The 19,867-nt window shown below is 37.4% G+C and overlaps 1 protein-coding gene across 1 annotated transcript in view; it reads left to right on the top strand.

The window, feature by feature from the left end:
- The window catches only part of LOC120538601 (cystine/glutamate transporter-like), a 45,151-nt gene that overhangs the window by 7,971 nt on the left and 17,313 nt on the right, over positions 1 to 19,867 (top strand). Inside the window, exons 2-6 of the mRNA XM_039767990.1 lie at positions 1,099 to 1,225; positions 8,153 to 8,268; positions 11,046 to 11,171; positions 15,349 to 15,448; positions 18,078 to 18,122. Of these exons, the coding sequence (XP_039623924.1) occupies positions 1,099 to 1,225; positions 8,153 to 8,268; positions 11,046 to 11,171; positions 15,349 to 15,448; positions 18,078 to 18,122 (514 nt within the window). The remainder of the gene's footprint in view (positions 1 to 1,098; positions 1,226 to 8,152; positions 8,269 to 11,045; positions 11,172 to 15,348; positions 15,449 to 18,077; positions 18,123 to 19,867) is intronic.

Below are 19,867 nucleotides of genomic sequence, written 5' to 3'. Positions count from 1 at the left end.
TAGTTATGTGAGTTTCTGACCAGATAACTGTTATTCTGAGTGTGGTGGATTTGAGTTTTCTGAAAATCCTACTTATTATTTAGAATAGAGACAGATTTGGGTTCTTATCATTTTTCTCATTTAGAATTTTATTCACCTTATTTGTAGGGATAAATTATTTTACACTATTAGCCATCTCTGCTCCCAAGTTTTTAATGCTCATCCCTTGAGGGTGAATAATTGAGATCATTCTAAACATTGCTATAAATCGAAACTGCTGTTGACCATTCTAAAGAATAATAAAATCATATAGTCTAAAATGATTTGATTTTTGCAGTGAAATTGCATTTCTTTTTTGCTTCCAGAACCTCAGAAAACAGATATTCGACATTATTAATCCACACATTTACTAACTGATCCTTCATTTCAATGTTCTAGTGGCTTTCGTCTTTGTTTGTTTTGTTATACACTAAAATGTAATAACATTACAATGTAAACATTGCAGTAAACATAAAGCCTGAAGTATTTTCTTGTTATGTTAAAATGTTGGCCTATATATTAATGACTAGTCTTTGGGACATTCTATTATAACCCCCACAAGCTAAACTTTAAATTGTAGTAGTCCCAATTTATAATCTGCTTTGCAGTAGGTAAGTCATGCAGGGCACACAGTTTTAAACAGTGCCCTACTGAATGCACCGTATCCTGTAACAAATTGTTTTGATCATATTGAATGTGCTGTACGTAGAGAACGTACTGAATGTATTAAGTAAAACATATATAAGTTTGCCATAGAGAAATAACACAACCTTTAAGTATAGAAAGCAGCTGAAGTTTAAAAAGCTAAGTTTGTAGAAGAAACATTTTTTCCTTTTTGCCTTTCATTCTGCGTGTGTAACAACTATTTTCTCTATTTTTGTGTGAACTGTTTTGCTTTGAATTTTCACTACACGCTTTTAAAATGAACTTTATTGGACTGAGAAATTTCTTTTGTATGCATCTGACTCATCCTGAACCTGTCTTATCAACTGAGTAGCAGCTCAAATTTGAGATCTCAGAAAAGACACAGCTACAATGAAGTTTGTTCCCTTTCACTTGAGGTCTTTTATTGATTCCTAGGAGCCCTGTGCTATGCTGAGTTAGGCACAAGCATTAAGAAGTCCGGTGGACATTACATTTATCTTCTGGAAACCTTAGGACCCTTGCCTGCATTTCTTCGTCTCTGGGTAGAGTTTATCATGGTCCGGTAAGTGTCTGTGAGATGAGAGTGCAAGTAATACATTCTGTATTTTCTAGTCTTAATAATTAAGGTTTGTCAAGTTCTACATTCTAGAAAGACTAATGGACTGTTTTACCTTCAACATAAAACTTTTGATTGTGTCTGTGGAGTAAAGGTGCTGATACTCTCACTGCACCTTCTTCTTCTTTCAGCTGCTCCCTTTAGGGATTGCCACAGCGGATTGTCTTTTTCCATATTACTCTCACTGCATCACCCGGAGTATTTTTATCACTGTATCTGAGTGGGGAATCACAGCAGCAGCTGATCGGAAAGAGAATTATCGGTATACAGCATCAAGCACACGCTGCCTCAGCCACGGCAAAACATTTCAAAGCCTTTCCTGTACAGACCTTGCGGTTCAAAAACAGTTTCATCCCAAGAATTATAAACGCACTCAATTATGTTCTGAAGAAAGTCTGTGTGCCACCTGAAACTACACATCTAGCATTTATCAGGTTGTATGGGTGGCAATATTCACATGTACTTTGCTTATTGTTTTTATTTTATGAATATTATCAATAATACATTGCTTAAAGTTGGAGGTTAACTCCAGCTTGTCCATTTACTCTATGTAATCGTCTGAGTTTATTAATGTAGAAAGGAACAAGGAACGTGGAGAGAAGTTTTAAAGTACAATAACTTATAAAAAGTGGTATGTCTATGGGACTAGATGCATTCTGATATAGTCTACACAATAAAGAATACAAAAGGGAAAAGCAGAGTAATGTAGATCTCTACCAAAACAAAACATCAGAGTAGGGATTGGGTTCCCTATCCTTCCATGGTTTCAACAGATTGCTAAAGTTATACTTGTTTGGGAGGTCAGCGATTTGATTCTTTCACCAAATAATCCATCTGTTCATTTCTTTCCTTAATTTCATTTGGACCCTGCCAATGGGCCAATAATTTAGAATGGGAGGTGGGAATGAGTACCATGACAGTCTCCAAGATGGAACTCACAGAGCGTCTTGCCATGATCATAATAGTGGGCCTGTGCTGATTGTGTATGCCCCAAATTTCTATTTAATATAGGTCAAATTCTTAAAAATCTATCATGTAATTGTACAATATATTCAAAAAATTTGTGAAAGGGAGTGCCTTATCTTCCCAACCTTCTTAAAGAATGTCAAAAAACTCCCTATGTTGTCCATACAACAGCTTGAAAGGGGAGAACCCTGTAGAGGCTTGTGGGACCACCTGGTAAGCAAATAGGATGAGGGGGAGCGGCTGATCCCAGTTCCTCCCATCTTCACTGACCACCATGCATAGCGTCTGGTTGAGCATTTGCTTGAACCACTCTACTAGACCGTCAGTTTGATGATGATGCACTGAGGTGTTCATGTGCCTGATTTTGAGTAATCTGGCAACCTCTTAGAATGTCTCCAAGGTGAGATGAAGGATGTTCCCAGATCTTTTAAGACTTCTTTAGAAATGCTGACATGCTCAAAGACCGCTACCAGTTTCCATACAATATTTTTGTAATTGACAACTGTCAAGGGGATCGCCTCAGTGTATCAGGTAGTATAATCCACCAGCATGAGCATATAATAATATTGACCCCAATACACTCAAGTATAATATTGATGAATGGCACTCAAATCAGAGGCGCACAGTCCTCCTGAGGAATCTGCTGCCAATAACAGAGTTTAATCCACTTTAATGTCTTCTCAGCACCAAAATAGGTGCCTTGCTGGTGGGTGTTATCTTGTTTACAGACCTGCTGCTGGCAGGTGCAGGGAAATACCAGCAGCATCCTCACCTTGCCCTCTTGTCCCGCTACATGATACAACAAATCATTATTTAATACAAAGTGTGGACTGGGTAGCATGGGATGAGACGTGTGTTGTCCATCAACCAGAGCAATCACATTCTTTGCCAAACTTTAGGGAATCATCATTCCACTGCTAGAAGGAATTTCCGCTTTAAAGAAAGCCGGATTGTTCATAAATTGAAAATGTAACTTAGAGGATAAGTTGCAACCTCAATAGGTGTGACAACGGGCTGTGAAAGCCTGACTTCCGCCTAAGTAGAGGCATCTGAAAGAGTCAACACCTCTCCACATACGTCATACTGAATAACCACATCTCCTTGATTACTTAGTTGGGAACACAACATAGAGACCGCTCAAGACAGTTTTTCACCATGTATAATAAGGTCCAATGTTTTTTCTGGAGTGTTTCATGCTTCTCTGCTTTTGCTTTGGGACCAGTCTAGCCCCCAGTATTACAGGGTAGGATGGATCTTGCATAATAGCCATCCTGATCATATAAATTACCCCCTAATAGGCGATTATACAAGAGGTGGGCCAACGGATTCCCCCGTGAATGCATGTCAGACTGATCATACCTGTTTCCTATTGTTGCAGGAGCATGAAACAAGAAGTGATAATGGAAATGCTACTGCCGGAAACCATCATTGCCGTGACTTTATGCCTGTTAATTACAACCACCCCAGTGTAGGGAAGGGACAAGGGATTGGCAGCAAAACAATACCTTTTTCCTCATGCCCAGCTGCAATTTATTGGCCCACCTCCGCGCACTTGTAACAGCGCCTGTGGTTTATGGTGTGGATTTCTACTTGTGTCCACCAATGGTTCCATCTTGAACTGGATAGGTTTAGATATATCGATGCATCCCATCCGAGGCTATTGGTGATCAACAGGCTGTTCTGAGCATTCAAATTGTGGTGATGTTTGAGGGCTGCTATGAGGCTGTCTAAAGATTTGATTTCAAGTCACCGGACTGGCAGGGCAAGAAAGTCATGGAGGGCGTTTAGGAGGAAGTCACAAGCAAAGACATTGACAACTTAGCCCCATTTCCCCCAGGTTTTAACCAACGCTCAACTCTGCCCTATGAAACAAAAGCCTGGAGCTGGCCGATCTGGGTCAGATTTCCACTCCCTACACGCCCTTGCCTGCTGATCCAGACTTATCTCATACCTCAGCAGTACCTTGGTCTTAAGTTGGGTATAGTCCGCAGTGGCCTGTTCCATAATGTCATAATAAGACTGCTGAACCAGTCGTTCATGGCCACCCAAGATGATACCTGAACTTACACCCTTAGGGTTTGAAGTCCTATGTTCAAAGCCTTAACCATTACATTACACTACTGGCTATTGATATTAGCCTTTGGCAAAAACTCTACAAATTTTGTATACAGAAAAGTACTTAGTTACATAGTACTTCTGATGCATCCGATTAACCAATAGCACTATAAGTGAGGCCCATTGTCTTATGAAATTTCCCAGGCAAAACCAGGTAACATAGCTTTAATACATGTCATTTTTTTCGCTCTATTTTTAGATCAACTTATAATTGTCAGTTTCTGCTTGCCAAGTCAAGGGTAAAATATTAAATAGTTTGTTTTATTGACATTAGCAGTTTTTTATTTTTGGGAAGAAGGAGTACATTTTTATGAATTACATTGTTACAATTACATCCACAGAAAGCTTCCAATAATTCTTCATCTTCATTAATAAGACCATAGAGATTGCCCAAAAGACCTTGTGGCTTTAAATAAAAGCAAGATAGAATTTAATTAAATAAATGTATGCACTGGATATCTATTTTTGGAAGGCTATTTAACTGGACTCTCAGTGTGTATCTACTCTCACCCCAATTAAATCCCAAAGGTACTTCATTTCTCCTTTTGCCACTTCCAGTCTTTAAAAGGTTTTAATCAAAAGACAACTATTGTTTTTCATTCTTCCCATAGAACACCTGTAATACCAAAAATACTGTATACTCTTGGCCATTTACTCTCATTCAAAAACAAAAATTTCAGCACTTTTTTCAGTAGTTACCATTTCCAGTTTCAACACAGAGTACAAGCACTTCTTCAGAAATTTTCACCACTGCATCCCTGCACTTCTATCGACTGACATTCTATCAAAACAATCTATGTTTCTTACTGGCACATTTGGTTACAGTACCATTAAGTACTGGCACTTCTTCTGAAATCTTAAACTCTTTGATTGAATGTCAGTGCATAACCATAAACAAGAGTACCACCAGTAATTTGGTTCCAATCCAAGCATGCAGAGCTTCACTTTGCATATTCCAATAATGCACCTAAACTCATTCTTTTGTGCTTACCTAAATCCTGTAACCCTTATTGAGCCTTTATCTGCCTCTCCTAAAGCTCTAAACATTATTGTTATTATTTCCCTCCTTAATCCAGTAGTTATCTATAGCCATGGATAAAGCATAGTATAATAAAAGCGCAGATACTCCTCTATTTATTACGTATCAGTAAAACCATGGGCGCCAAATCTGTCGGAGTACACCAGAAATGCCAAATGGCAACAAGATCAGTAGATCTGCTAGTTCACTTAGGCCACCTAGTGAGACTGGGCCTGGGACTTATTAAAGTCTGTCAGAAGAAAAAACTTTTTTTTTAGTAAACCTGTTTTACCTGTGTATATACATAAAAATGTGTATATTTTTTAGATTAATTCATATGCCAGCTGATGTAATAGTAAGTGGCACTCAGAATGAAAAAGGGGGTGATGTTCTACATTCAAAGAAAAGCAAATAAATCCCTCTTCCTCTCTCAATGCAGGTGTGTCCTGAATTAGTCCTAAACCTTGTCTTTCAAGTAGGATGCTGTGTACACATGCCTTTCATAAAGCACCACATCAATCGTACCCTTTTGACCTCCTTTCTTCCTCGCAGACACTGTTTCTAACCTGACCACTTTTCCTTCAACAGTTGCGTCCTTATTCTGTACTGATTCAGTAGGTCTTCTGGTCTTACAGTGGATCGGGTAGCTCTGTTTTTGAAACAGGGAAAACAAGCTGGAGTTCCTTCTATAGCTCATGTCTCCTTGTATCTATAAGCTTTCAAGTACCTTGTCACACATGCGCTTCTGGGGGGGGTCCCCTGACAGACTCAACTGAGGTAAACACTACCACTTGGGGTAAATGGGGTATTGTTGCTACTGGTATCCTCTAATTTTTCCACATCCAATGAGGGAACGCACACCTGTCCATGACACCTGGAACAAGCCCTTCCTCTTTCAGTCACTTTATCTTAAAAGTAGCAATCCATAAAGGTGGCATTTCAGAACTGATTAGAGCCCAAGTACAATACAACTATTAGAACAAAAGACAAAGAGTTGACCTGTGGCTGACTTAGTTTCAGCATCCTTTGTGTTGTGCCTTGCACACGTCATTTTGCCTTATTTTTAAATATTTACATTTTAATTCTGGGGTGGTACCACAACATTTCTTCTGCTCTTCACTGCCTCCTTGCTGCCTGTCACAACCTCAAGAGTGTCATATTCTCTAGGGCAGTCCTCATTAATTCTGGCCTTTTGGTAGCTTGACACTGTAACTTCAGAAATCTTCTATCATTAGTCTAACATTCCTCAGGCCCAATCTTTTTTTCTTAGAAAGTTAACATTCCTGGCAACTGTTCAGTCACCAGTGGTCCAGTGTTCTTCATGAGTTTCTGTCCAGGTCACATTTCACTTTATAACTCCTGGGCTTTATAACTCCGGGATGCTCTTGTTAACCTAAAAAAGTGTCCAGGGAATGTATAAAAATGTGTAAAACAAAGTTCATTGTAATTACTGTTTTTAAATGGCAAAAACATTTTTATTTTAAAATCTTAAACTTAGTTTTTGAAAAGGAATATTTAAAGAGCAGAAGTAGTTTATTGTTACCAAATCATTTTAATTTGTGCTTATGTTGCATTGCATGTAGTGCTGCCAGGTTAGGCTGAACTTAGTTAAGTGGGGTTGATAAGAGATCATGAGATATTTTTGATTATGCAAGACAGTGGTACCAAATAAAATATGCTTCCTGACTTACAATGCATTGTGGGTGATGATTTCATGCAGTGCACTTATTTTTTTTTCTGTTTTTTGTAACAAAAGGTCAGTGTGAAGGAATTTCCAGACCATATATGGCACCTTTATGTTATTGGCATATAAATGTTGCAAGATCAAAATGATTTATTTTCTCATAGCTAGTCATGCATGTATTTCATGAATGGGATTTTGAAAATTTTCTTGACTTTGGTGTTCACTGATTTACATAAATTCCCTACAACTATTTTCATAATGTCTGAGACTTTGTAACAGATCAGTTTTGCTTTTGATCCATTTTGGATTTAAACTGAAAACCAAGTATAAAATTAGTTAGCAGCGATATCCCTTCCTTCAATACACTGTATATTTTCCTACGCCTACTGTACACCGTGTGTGGCAATTTACCGAACTGTTTGGTATAAAGTGTCAACCAAACACATCTGTATATTTCTGACAATAAAAATGTTACTTAAATGTGCTTTCATATATTCTGTATCAAGTTGGGAATTACCTGTTAATAAATGCCTTGTAGACTGTAGAGCTTTATGAGGAAGTGTGCTCTCTATGTGTAAGAATGCAGCATTTTTGTTTCTGATCTGCCAGTTATTGCATTATCATTGAGCAATTTGCAGACATGTGCTGTGCAGTTAAGAATTTATCTATCCATCCATTATCCAACCCGCTATATCCTAGCTACAGGGTCACGGGGGTCTGCTGGAGCCAATCCCAGCCAACAGAGGGCGCAAGGCAGTAAACAAACCCCGGGCAGGGTGCCAGCCCACCGCAGGGCACACACACACACCAAGGACAATTTAGAATCACAAATGCACATAACCTGCATGTCTTTGGACTGTGGGAGGAAACCCACGCAGACACGGGGAGAACATGCAAACTCCACACAGGGAGGACCCAGGAAGCGAACCTGTGAGCCAGCAGCGCTACCCACTGCGCCACCGTGCCGTCCCAGTTAAGAATTTATCTCAGTTGAAATCAAAATGACAAAAATTAAGAAAAGATTTAGAAGAAAAGCTGCATTGCCTCTCTCCCTAACATTTATGTATTTGTTGTTTTGTGAACAATCTAGGCCTGCTGCCTCATCTGTCGTGGCTTTGGCATTTGGCCGGTACATAGTTGAACCTTTCTTCAGCCCATGTCCAGTGCCTGAAGTACTCGTTAAAATGGTCAGCATAATGGGAGTCTGTAAGTAGCCATTTGACTTTCCTGTGGTCTTATATCATACCTGCTTTAATCCAAGTGTCAACTACATACAAAACTGATCATGTGATCAAATGATATATGATGAACTAAAAATATCGTCGGTTTAGTTATCTGTTAATAGTGAGCACCAACCTAAACTGCTTTTAAAAACCAAAGTTAAGTTTGCAATAACGAGAACAAGACTTTGCTTTTTTAGATAAAGATATAAGAGGGTAACAGAACATAACAGCAATTTTGACAAGAATAGACCATTCAGGCCCACATAACCTGTTAATCATTATTTAACTTTTGCTAAATTTAACGCATTTGACTTTTTAATGTCACCAAAGCACTAATGTCTACCACTCTACCTACTCTACTCTAATTTATTTCTAACTTTTGCGAGAAAATGTAATAAAACTAGTTTCTGTCTGTGCCATCATGTTCTTCTTGATTAATCCATTTTGAAATAACAACTGAAATCCAAAATTTCATAATTTTGAACATTTCTCTCATTTCTCCTCTTAACCTCAGGTGCTTAAACTGAAAAAAATCACCTCTTTGAATCTCCATTCATAGCTCATTCACCATATTCCTGGAATCTGCCTGCTTCTCTGGACCTTCTCTAATACAGAGATCAAAAGTGCACAGTTCCAGAAGAAAACTCATTAGTGTGTTATATAATTTAAGAATTGTCATGGATTCGTAATGCAGTACACTATCATAGTTATCGATAAGAATAGATGAGCAGACAGTGTGCCGTTTGCTCTTTACTGAACAGCATCCATTAGCAAAAACTGTAAGGCATTACCAATCATACCACTATGCATCAACCCACAATCAGGCATCAATAGCTGAACTGAAATGAACACTTACAGTGTACTAATATATAACAGGAGTAACCTCTCTTGGTTTATACTCAACCCATTATGCTGGTAACTCAACACATGGAGAATTACATATTTACACCTACAAATAAATCCTTTTCATAATGTGTACTAATCTACTATAACATTTTTACTTCCTACACACAACACTTTACATTTACTTACATTACATTTCAACTGCACACATCTGGACAATTCTGAAATTTGTCCAGATCCTTCATGAAAGATTATTTTGACTTTAGGGCATCTAACATTTCATATAGTTAAGTGTTTTGGCAAAGTTAATAATCCTGTTAGTTATATTTTTTTGTAGATAATGTATGTAAATTAAAAATATCATTGGCCTCACTCTGATTCCTAAAGGACACCACTTTTAACATCACCTTATTTAGAAAATGTTCCTCTCACCAAAATCCTCTGTATTCTGTGCCAATATTCCCACCGACTTACTCTTTTTGCATTGGACTCCCACTTGTTTTAATTTGACTCCTAGCCTCTCATTGGGTACTTTATCAAAAACATTTTGAAAGTCTATAAAAATAATACATGTACCCCATTGGCCAAATTATTACTATGTCCATAATGTTAAGGGAGAAGTCTGTAGGACAATTATTTCACACTGGTACAAAATAGGGCTTTCAAAGGACAACACAGAATTGTAGTCAGGAAATAATCAAAATTCAAAACAACAGCCATGAATGATAATCCAAAAGGAAAAAAGAAGATCCTGACAATAAACTAATATTATTCTTTCACATTAAGCTACTTGTATTTGTACCCAAAACTTAATCTTAAGCACAAAGTCAATGTACAGTACTTAAATATTTAACTAACCAATGGTTCACATGCATAATTTTTTTTTAATTGTTTGTGATCGCAATCTCTGACAGCTCGGAAGTATATGACAGTGGCCTTTGCACTATTTGACCTATGAAGAAATATATCACACATGGCACTATGTAAGAAATAATAACAAAAGTAAGCACAAAATGACATTGGGTAGGAATGCAAGATTTCATCACATGAAGACTTTACCTAGACAACATTAACTATAAAAAGAAATTGGATTCATTGCCTTAACAATCTTAGATAAAAGTTAGAAAATTCCAAATAATACCAAAAATATGGAATAACATTTAAAGTGAACGTAAATCATAACAAAGGGGCTATGTGCTGTGAGACAGCATCTCAAGGACTAGTGTGAGTGAGAGATTCAACCTGGAGGTAATATGTGAGACAAGAATAGTAGTAAAAATGCAGGCCAGGTCACAACTAGAAAGATGAAATGGTATTCAGGCAAACAATACAGAAGGGCAAAACTGGGAATCAGAGTCAGGACAGAAAGAGTTCAAAACCAAAACACACCTTAGCATGTACAGTATCTGACTTGAAAAAGAAACTAACAACACTGAAGTTTTAGAGTTTTGAGTATGAAACGGGTGGCATATTTACATCATCACTGCTACTAACATCCCAAATGCAATGATTACGGTCATGTAACATGTCTCTCATGTCATGTCAACAAAAGAATGGGCCAAACCAAAATAAACTGTAAACTTTGTCAAATTAAATAAAATGGTTGAAAACCCCTAAATATCAGTTGTCCATAATAAAAAAATGCATAAGAAATGTTTTGACTCAAAATAGCAATCATTGATGTCGCCCAAATTAGGAAAATGCATAGTAAAAAATAATTCAGAATGTTCTGGCATACTTTTGTGATGTTCAGTTTGGTTCTGTACTACCAGGATGGTTAGAGAAAGTATTTTAATGAGAAAGAAGATGGGACTTCATCAAATTTATTAACCCCCTGATGGATACTGTATCTTTGTCCCAAACATTTTATTTCTTTCATTTATTTAACCACTTTTGTCTTTCTTCATCTTTGCCTAGCATTTGTTGTGGCTCTGAACTGCTGGAGTGTGAACTGGTCCACACGATTGCAGATAGCACTTACCATTGTCAAGATAGGTGCCTTGGTTTTAATTATTGTGCCAGGAATGATCAAGCTATCTTCAGGTAACTGAAATGTTTTGTTTGAGGATTTAACTCTTATAATCTACATCTTTTGTACAACCAACAGGCAGTGATCCTTCATTCTTGTATCCAAAAATATGTGCGAACACGAGAAGCTTGCATGAACATGAGGTTGGCAGAAGCTTTGACTAAGAGTTCAGTTTGCTTTAAGTGCTGCCATGTACTAAGAAAGGGATAACGGGAATAGCTAGGTGTACTAAATACATTATTATTAGGCTGATGGGCAAGCAGATAGTTAGGACATCAAGTCAGTCTGTTCTTTACAATTAACTTTTTGTATGGTTTGTTCAGGGTAATGGCAATTTAGAGACAAGTTAGAATCAGAATATATACTGGTGTTTCAAATATCAGGCCAAAATAATGGGACACCAAAGTATAATTATCTTTAAACAAATATATATAATTCCTGTTCACTGCCCACTTCAGCAATAGCAATGCCGTCAAAACTTGGAGGTACAGTCATGTTGTTATGATGATCGTTTATTTTTATTTTGCCTTATCTGTGTGTTCTATACTATTCCAATTAGAGAATTATTATTATTATTACAAGTTTTAATTTGATCTTGTCATTATTATGAATAGCATAATATTCTGCAAATTAAAAAGAAAACAAAAGCTCCAAAGTAGTCTACAAAGCTATTCAACAAATGTTTAAAACTTCTGCTCTCTCGTGTATAGTAGAGGAGGCTCCTCAACATATCAGTGATTAATCCTTCATTTACATATAAGAATTACTGTGGTCCTCAGCTGCTGAATCTTTCAATACTAATAGCAGTGTGTGAACTCAAGGAATACATGTTGTCAATGATGGGCTTTTAAATGAGACATAATAGTAATTAAGACAAATAGAATTATTATTAATTATATTGTAGCCTATAATTTTTGTTGTCCTGTCATTGTTCATAAGAACTCCATGGCCATGGGGGCCAATTCTGAAAGTATTCACAGCGCATCACTTTTCCCACATTTTGTTATGTTACAGCCTTATTCCAAAATGGATTAAATTCATTTTTTTCCTCAGAATTCTACGCACAACACCCCATAATGACAATGTGAAAAAAGTTTACTTGAGGTTTTTGCAAATTTATTAAAAATAAAAAAATTGAGAAATCACATGTACATCAGTATTCACAGCCTTTGCCATGAAGCTCATAATTGAGCTCAGGTGCATCCTGTTTCCCCTGATCATACTTGAGATGTTTCTGCAGCTTAATTGGAGTCCACCTGTGGTAAATTCAGTTGATTGGACACGATTTGGAAAGGCACACACCTGTCTATATAAGGTCCCACAGTTGACAGTTCATGTCAGAGCACAAACCAAGCATGAAGTCAAAGGAATTGTCTGTAGACCTCCAAGACAGGATTGTCTCAAGGCACAAATCTGGGGAAGGTTACAGGAAAATTTCTGCTGCTTTCAAGGTCCCAGTGAGCACAGTGGCCTCCATCATCCGTAAGTGGAAGAAGTTCGAAACCACCAGGACTCTTCCTAGAGTTGGCCGGCCATCTAAACTGAGCGATCGAGGGAGAAGGGACTTAGTCAGGGAGGTGACCAAGAACTCGATGGTCACTCTGTCAGAGCTCCAGAGGTCCTCTGTGGAGAGAGGAGAACCTTCCAGAAGGACAACCATCTCTGCACCAATCCACCAATCGGGTCTGTATGGTAGAGTGGCCAGACGGAAGCCTCTCCTTAGCAGAAGACACATGGCAGCCCGTCTGGAGTTTGCCAAAAGGCACTTGAAGGACTCTCAGACCATGAGAAACAAAACTCTCTGGTCTCATGAGACAAAGTTAGAACTCTTTGGTGTGAATGCCAGGCATCATGTTTGGAGGAAACCAGGCACCGCTCATCACCAGGCCAAAACCATTCCTACAGTGAAGCATGGTGATGGTAGCATCATGCTGTGGGGATGTTTTTCAATGGCAGGGACTGGGAGACTAGTCAGGATAAAGGGAAAGATGACTGCAGCAATGTACAGAGACATCCTGGATGAAAACCTGCTCCAGAGAGCTCTTGACCTCAGACTGGGGCGACAGTTCATTTTTCAGCAGGACAACGGCCCTAAGCACACAGCCAGGATATCAAAGGAGTGGCTTCAGGACAACTCTGTGAATGTCCTTGAGTGGCCCAGCCAGAGCCCATACTTGAATCCGATTGAACATCTCTGGAGGGATCTTAAAATGGCTGTGCACTGACGCTTCCCATCCTATCTGATGGAGCTTGAGAGGTGTTGCAAAGAGGAATGGGTGAAACTGGCCAAGGATAGGTGTGCCAAGCTTGTGGCCTCATATTCAAAAAGACTTGAGGCTGTAATTGCTGCCAAAGGTGTCATCGACAAAGTATTGAGCAAAGGATGTAAATACTTATGTACATGTGATTTCTCAGTTATTTTATTTTTAATAAATTTGCAAAAACCTCAAGTAAACTTTTTTCACGTTGTCATTATGGGGTGTTTTGTGTAGAATTCTGAAGAAAAAAATTAATTTAATCCATTTTGGAATAAGGCTGTAACATAATAAAATGTGGAAAAAGTGATGCGCTGTGATTACTTTCCGGATGCACTGTAGATTACTTTATAGGAAAATCTAAGATCTATCTCAAATTCCCATATGGCATCTACTGTAAGAGCCGAAAAATTTTCACTACCTGTTTCTCCTATTAAGTTCTCCAGTATCGAAAGACAAAAAAATACTCAATTATTTCAACAGTCTTATAATTACTGCATGTTGGAGACTATTATCATATAAAGTGTCTGCAGTATTCATCTACTTGCCTTATAGACTGGCTTGAATGTTCTAGTTAGTCTCATCCTTCTGCACTTACCAGGACTTCCTAATAAATGACTCCATAGCCTAGGTATCTGTGACAGGAGAGGTATATTGGGCAGCCCAGCGCTAAAAACAAAGGTGTTTTTTGAGTTTACAAGATTGCATTTATAATGTTATTGTATAGTGGTGAAACTTGAGCTACCATTTGATGTTGGTCCAGGCTTCTCTCCACATCATACAGGTGAGAATGACTCTCAAAAGATGTAGTGTTCTCTAGAGTGAGAAATTCAATGATAGCATGAAGCTTGATTTTGTGCTTCTCATCTTCTGTATTGAATTGGTTTTGAAACTAAACACATACACTAGAAATCACAAAAAGCAATATACATATAGAGTCTCGCTTATCTGACATAAAATGGCCGGCAGAACGTCGGATAAGCGAAAATGTAGGATAATGGGAGGTTTTAAGAAAAAGCCTATTAAACATCAAACTATGTTATAATTTTACACATTATGAACCTCATACAGTGGCCTGGTTCATGAACGTCTCTGAACACATACAAATCGGGTTATGACCAAAAAGTTTGCCAAACTTTTGCCTCTGTTCACGACCACACACTCGGTATAGGAACAAGCCAGTTTCCCTTTCGGTTTGTGCGCGCCAATGATTTCCGCACGTGTTCAGTCTCTCCCTGTGCATTCCCTATGTAGTGTGAGAGAAATACAGACAGCGTGAGAGAAAGAGACACGCATGCACACACACGCGCGTGAGAGAAAGAGAGACGCACGCACGCACACACACGCACGCGAGAGAGAGACGCATGCACACACACACATGCGCGCGCACGAGAGAGTCGCACGCACGCACACACACACACAAGCACGCCGCGAGAGAGAGAGACACCATGCACACACGCCAAAAAATGAAGTTAGCAAACAAAAAAATAGACCCCACTTACGCTCGCAACTTGCAGTTCTTGTTGCCGATTGATGCGTTGTTTTTTTTTTTTGCGGTGGGACGTCGGATAATACAGAATGTTGGATAAGCGAAGGTCGGATAAACGAGACTTTACTGTATTAGTAAATGAGAGCAATAATTTGGACACTCACAAGATCAACACCATAAAATGTTCCTTTCAGCTCAGACTGAAAACTTTTTGATTTCTCACCTGTTTAAAAATTTCTGGTAGATTTTTCTACTTTAGGGAAATGTGAGCTTTACCTAATCATGTACTAACAGTACTTCAGCCTCCATTTACAAAGGATGAAATATACATGTGTGTATGCAACAATTTGATGTCACTGATCTCTGCTATACTTTGATATCACTAATTTCTCCACCTTCTAGTCTACAGCTAGAATGCTTGATTTGTTTGTATTTTTATCTTTGCAGGGCACACTGAAAATTTCCACAAAGCCTTTGACACCAGTTCCTTGACACTGGACAAGTTACCGTTGGCATTTTATGCAGGATTATATGCCTATGCAGGATGGTAGGTGTTCTTTATCTCTGTAAATGTATTTCTTTGGCTTGCTTAATTTCCTCTGGTAAGTTCTTTCTTGAATACAAAGGGTTGGCACAAGTAGCTTTAAGATTCCTAGTGAAAAAATAGCCAACCTACCTCAACCTGTACAAAGTTATCAGCAGGATTAATTCGATAGATAGATAGATAGATAGATAGATAGATAGATAGATAGATAGATAGATAGATAGATAGATAGATAGATAGATAGATAGATAGATAGATAGATAGATAGATAGATTTAACGCTTCTGGAAGGTACATTAAGGAGTCAGGTGGACAACTTTCTATCTATCTATCTATCTATCTATCTATTTATCTATCTATCTATCTATCTATCTATCTATCTATCTATCTATCTATCTATCTATCTATCTATCTATCTATCTATCTATCTATCTATCTATTGTGTGTTTGAATTGAAGCGCTGCCTCCACATCATTCATTGCCTAATAATCCTACCTAACATAAATGTTCTTAAGTAGTTCCTTATTGTTTTTTTAAGGGTTTGTCTTAGATAATTCAACACAGTGGGTCTTGTGGCAGTTTGGGGTATTCACTTTCATTCAAACATTCAAATATCACACAAGAAAAATAAAGATTAATAAAGATTGCAGAAGAGTATGATAATTCTGTGCATATCTAGTTTATTAAGAGTAGAACTAAACCACAGTTACAAGACAGTCAAATTTAAAAAATGAGTTGTTAGGAGGGTTTTTTTAAAAATTTATTTTATTTAAACAAAAAAAAAATGCATACAATCAAGTCTGACTTATACAACAAAGAAAATAATATACCGTATAATCAAGTCTAATTTAGCAAACTTGTATTCAACCCCCACCCAAGAGAAAGAGAGGATACCCAACAGCAAGAGTCAATGTTTAAAAATAACAAAGAAAGGGGAATGTGCACTTATTCTAACATTTTTTTAATTAGATCTTACCATATTTAACAAAAAGTTTTGAACAGATCCTCTATTTTTCTTTTTGTTTCAAATAGTATATAACATTAGATACCTACTGTCTTTTAACAGGTGGGCTGGGATTCTTCCAGTTGTGCAAGATAAACCTATGTGCTTGTAGTGAAGTAAAGGCAATTGCAATCAATTTGTCCTGCTGCACGTTATACCCATCTGAAAGTAAACCAAACACAGCTTTTAGTGGGTAAGGAGTGATTGTGACACCAAGGCTATCTGATGGGCATTCTAATATTTTTGTCCAGAATGATGTTAACTTGGTGCACTTCTAAAACATTTGCCCCAGTGAGATGTTCACAGGTTGAATCTTGGCTTGGATACATTTTGGACAATTTAAATGTGATCACTGTGATCAACTAAAAGATTTTAAATTGAATGATTGTATATTTTGTACATCTGGAGCTAAAGTGTATTCCATGCATGGCTGCCTGCATCCTCTGCTTTTCTGAGATGTTAAGTGAAAGATCCTTTCCCCACTCCAAAATATAGGAAGAAGCAAAATTATTATTAAATTATTTAAGGCTTTATATACCATTAGTAGTTTAAAGTCAATTTGAAAAGACACAAGTAACCAATATAACAATGCTAAAACTGATGAGATGTGCTCAGATTTTCCTTTACCAACTAGGATTCTTGCTACTGAATTCAGGATTAACTGTGTAGCGGTACTACATGATTAATGTCATCATAAGTGTATTTTGTGCTGAGTCATGTCTTTCGTAGCGTTGTCCTGTTTACATGGTCTGTGTGTCTATGTAAATGTGCTCCCCTGGGAAACAAAGGGGGAAGAATAACACCGTGGAACCGTAGTCCCTCATAAAAAAAAAAGAAATCCTGTTCTACCATACCGTCTATTCATTGCAGAGCGAGGAGAAAGCAGCAATCCAGATCATTTACATCTTTTCCTACTTGACACTTTCAACGCCTGACAACTTTACTTTTCCAAAGCAAAACCCAGGGGTTCTGGACTACACTGATATACCGAGGATAAGCACGGTGAGACTGCTTCTTGTCATTTGGGGAGAGCAGCAAGCCATCATTTTCATCCGTATAATTACTGTAGGACACTTTTTCCAGGTGAACCAGGTTCACACACATTATACATTTTCCATTTAATCATGCATTTCGTGTTTTCTTTTTGACTCATTAATTTCATGTTCATTGTGGGTCAAGGGAGGGTTTGTGTTGCATATTAACTTTTTGCGGCACCTTTTTATTATTACAATCTACTGGTCAATTTTGGTGTTGAGTGTTATGTCGGTGCTGTTTGGATGTGATATATATTGTTTGGAGTTTGTTCATTTCTTTCTTTATTAATATATACTCACTTTAGTATTTTGCATATTGTTTGTTTTTTATCTTATTTTTGATCATCGATTGGGGAAATTAATTTGGAAAAAGTACGACTTGTCGGGTCTAACGTCCTCAGCTTTCCAGGCCACGAGTCTTGGTGGTGTAGCTGCTGGTTACAGAGAGTGAGTCTGCCGTTACAACTGCAGCTTTCTTAGGTAGACTTACTGTAGGTTGTCTGCCCACCACCTTAGATCTGAAGGCAAGCTTTGATCTTACTATTACACTGTACCAGAATTAAAGAAATTAAAAGAATTCTGCTTTATTTTAATAGGTTTGTTTTGAATTTTGCCACAGAAGAAATTGTCAATCCCAAAAGGTATGGAGATTTTGTCTCTTATGAGCCAAACTGATCTTAGGAAGAATTTGTGATGAGCCCATGAGTACAAAACAAATTAAAAATAAAGGTGGCCTAATTAGTCAATAATAAAAGGGCAATGCCTAATTTTAGTTGATTAGCACAGCTTGCATGCTCAAATCACTAAATTTTGTGTACTAGTCAGTTTTGCACACTCTTCCAAATTACTTTGTATAACTCAATGTTATAATTGGATCATCCATCCGTTATTCAACCCGCTATATCCTAACTACAGGGTCACAGGGGTCTGCTGGAGCCAATCCCAGCCAACACATGGTGCAAGGCAGGAAACAAATCCCAGGCAGGGCACCAGCCCAGTAATTGGATCATATGCTGCAAATTAAAAGTTTATGTAAAATTGTTCTGCTATGGTTTGCAGTGGGTCTCACCCTAGGATGTTGTGGTTTGTTTCTTTTGCAATTTCTTTTTAGTTCTTTTTTTTCTGGCATTTCCTGATTTAGCTTTATTTCTGTTATTTTTTCAATAATTATTAAAAATCTTCTAGTTTCTTTTGTTTATTTAATTATTTACACTGTTAATTATGTTATTAACTGTTTTATTGTATTTGATGATGCAGAGACAAGACCCCTAATTAGATTACAGGATTCAGGTGCTTTAATTAGATACTAACATTACACACCCTGACAGCCTGTGAAACAGAAACCCTGATTCTTGTTGTGACTGTAATGCAATGTCTGTTTCCAGTCCTTAGTAATAACAAGTAAAACAATAAAAATATAAGTAATTCCAACAGACACCTCATTGACCCTAATGTGTGAGGCTCTTCTCATATATTACACACTTTTTCTTTGTATTGTTATAGTCACTGTTGTTATTAATCGTACTGACTGTCATTTTTTTAAGATTGCTTTTACAGCTTCTGAGTTTGGGTACCCAGAATCCTTAGTGATGCATGGATTTATAATAATAATTTCTAAATTAACCTCTGTAATTCCTGTCAGTATTTTTTCTTTATTCTTACTTAATCAAAACCCAATAGAAAGAAAATGACTGAAGTCTTAACCATCTCCTTTGCCACATAATAGGCATTCACATTTGAAAAAAAAGCGATGGAACCTATAAATGAACAAAGAACATTATTATTATTATTAATTGAAGTGTGACCTGTATGGGGTGCCACTGAGCTCCCAAACCCCACAAAAAAAAAACCAAAAATACAAGTTCCAGTTCAAACAATGATTAAAAAGTTGATTTATTTTAACAAACACCTTCACAGGTAATGCACAGGCACAATTCCTCCTATTCTGTTGTTCTTTCTTCCTCTCCTTCCTCTCCTCCAGGTGAGTGTTGTCCAATTCCTCGCCCAAATCCAATTTGCCTGGATGAGATCAAGTCCCTTCCTTTATGCCAGACTTGAGAGTACTTCTGGTGTTACCACACTAAAGGTTCAAAGCACTTCCAGGTCAGGTGGAAGTTCCTTAACCTCCTTAGCGTTACATTTTTTCTCAAAAAAAAATTTTGGCTTGAAAATGACATATTTATTAAATCTCATCTTTCTTCTGTAAAGCATGCAAAACTCTAAAAACAAAACAGTAAAAGTACAAAGTCAGAAGTGTAGAAAGTATAATAATGATACAAATAACAACAACAATAATAATAATAATACTGCATATAATGTCAAAATGTGTGGTTTGTTTGGTGTATCTTGAAGCACAATGAAATACATACAGTCACAGTCAGAACAA

Source organism: Polypterus senegalus, chromosome 11 (assembly GCF_016835505.1).
Source record: "Polypterus senegalus isolate Bchr_013 chromosome 11, ASM1683550v1, whole genome shotgun sequence".
Taxonomy (NCBI): Eukaryota; Metazoa; Chordata; class Cladistia; order Polypteriformes; family Polypteridae; genus Polypterus; species Polypterus senegalus.
The sequence above is the reverse complement of the archived record's forward strand: the minus strand, read 5'-3'. Positions and strand labels throughout refer to the sequence as shown.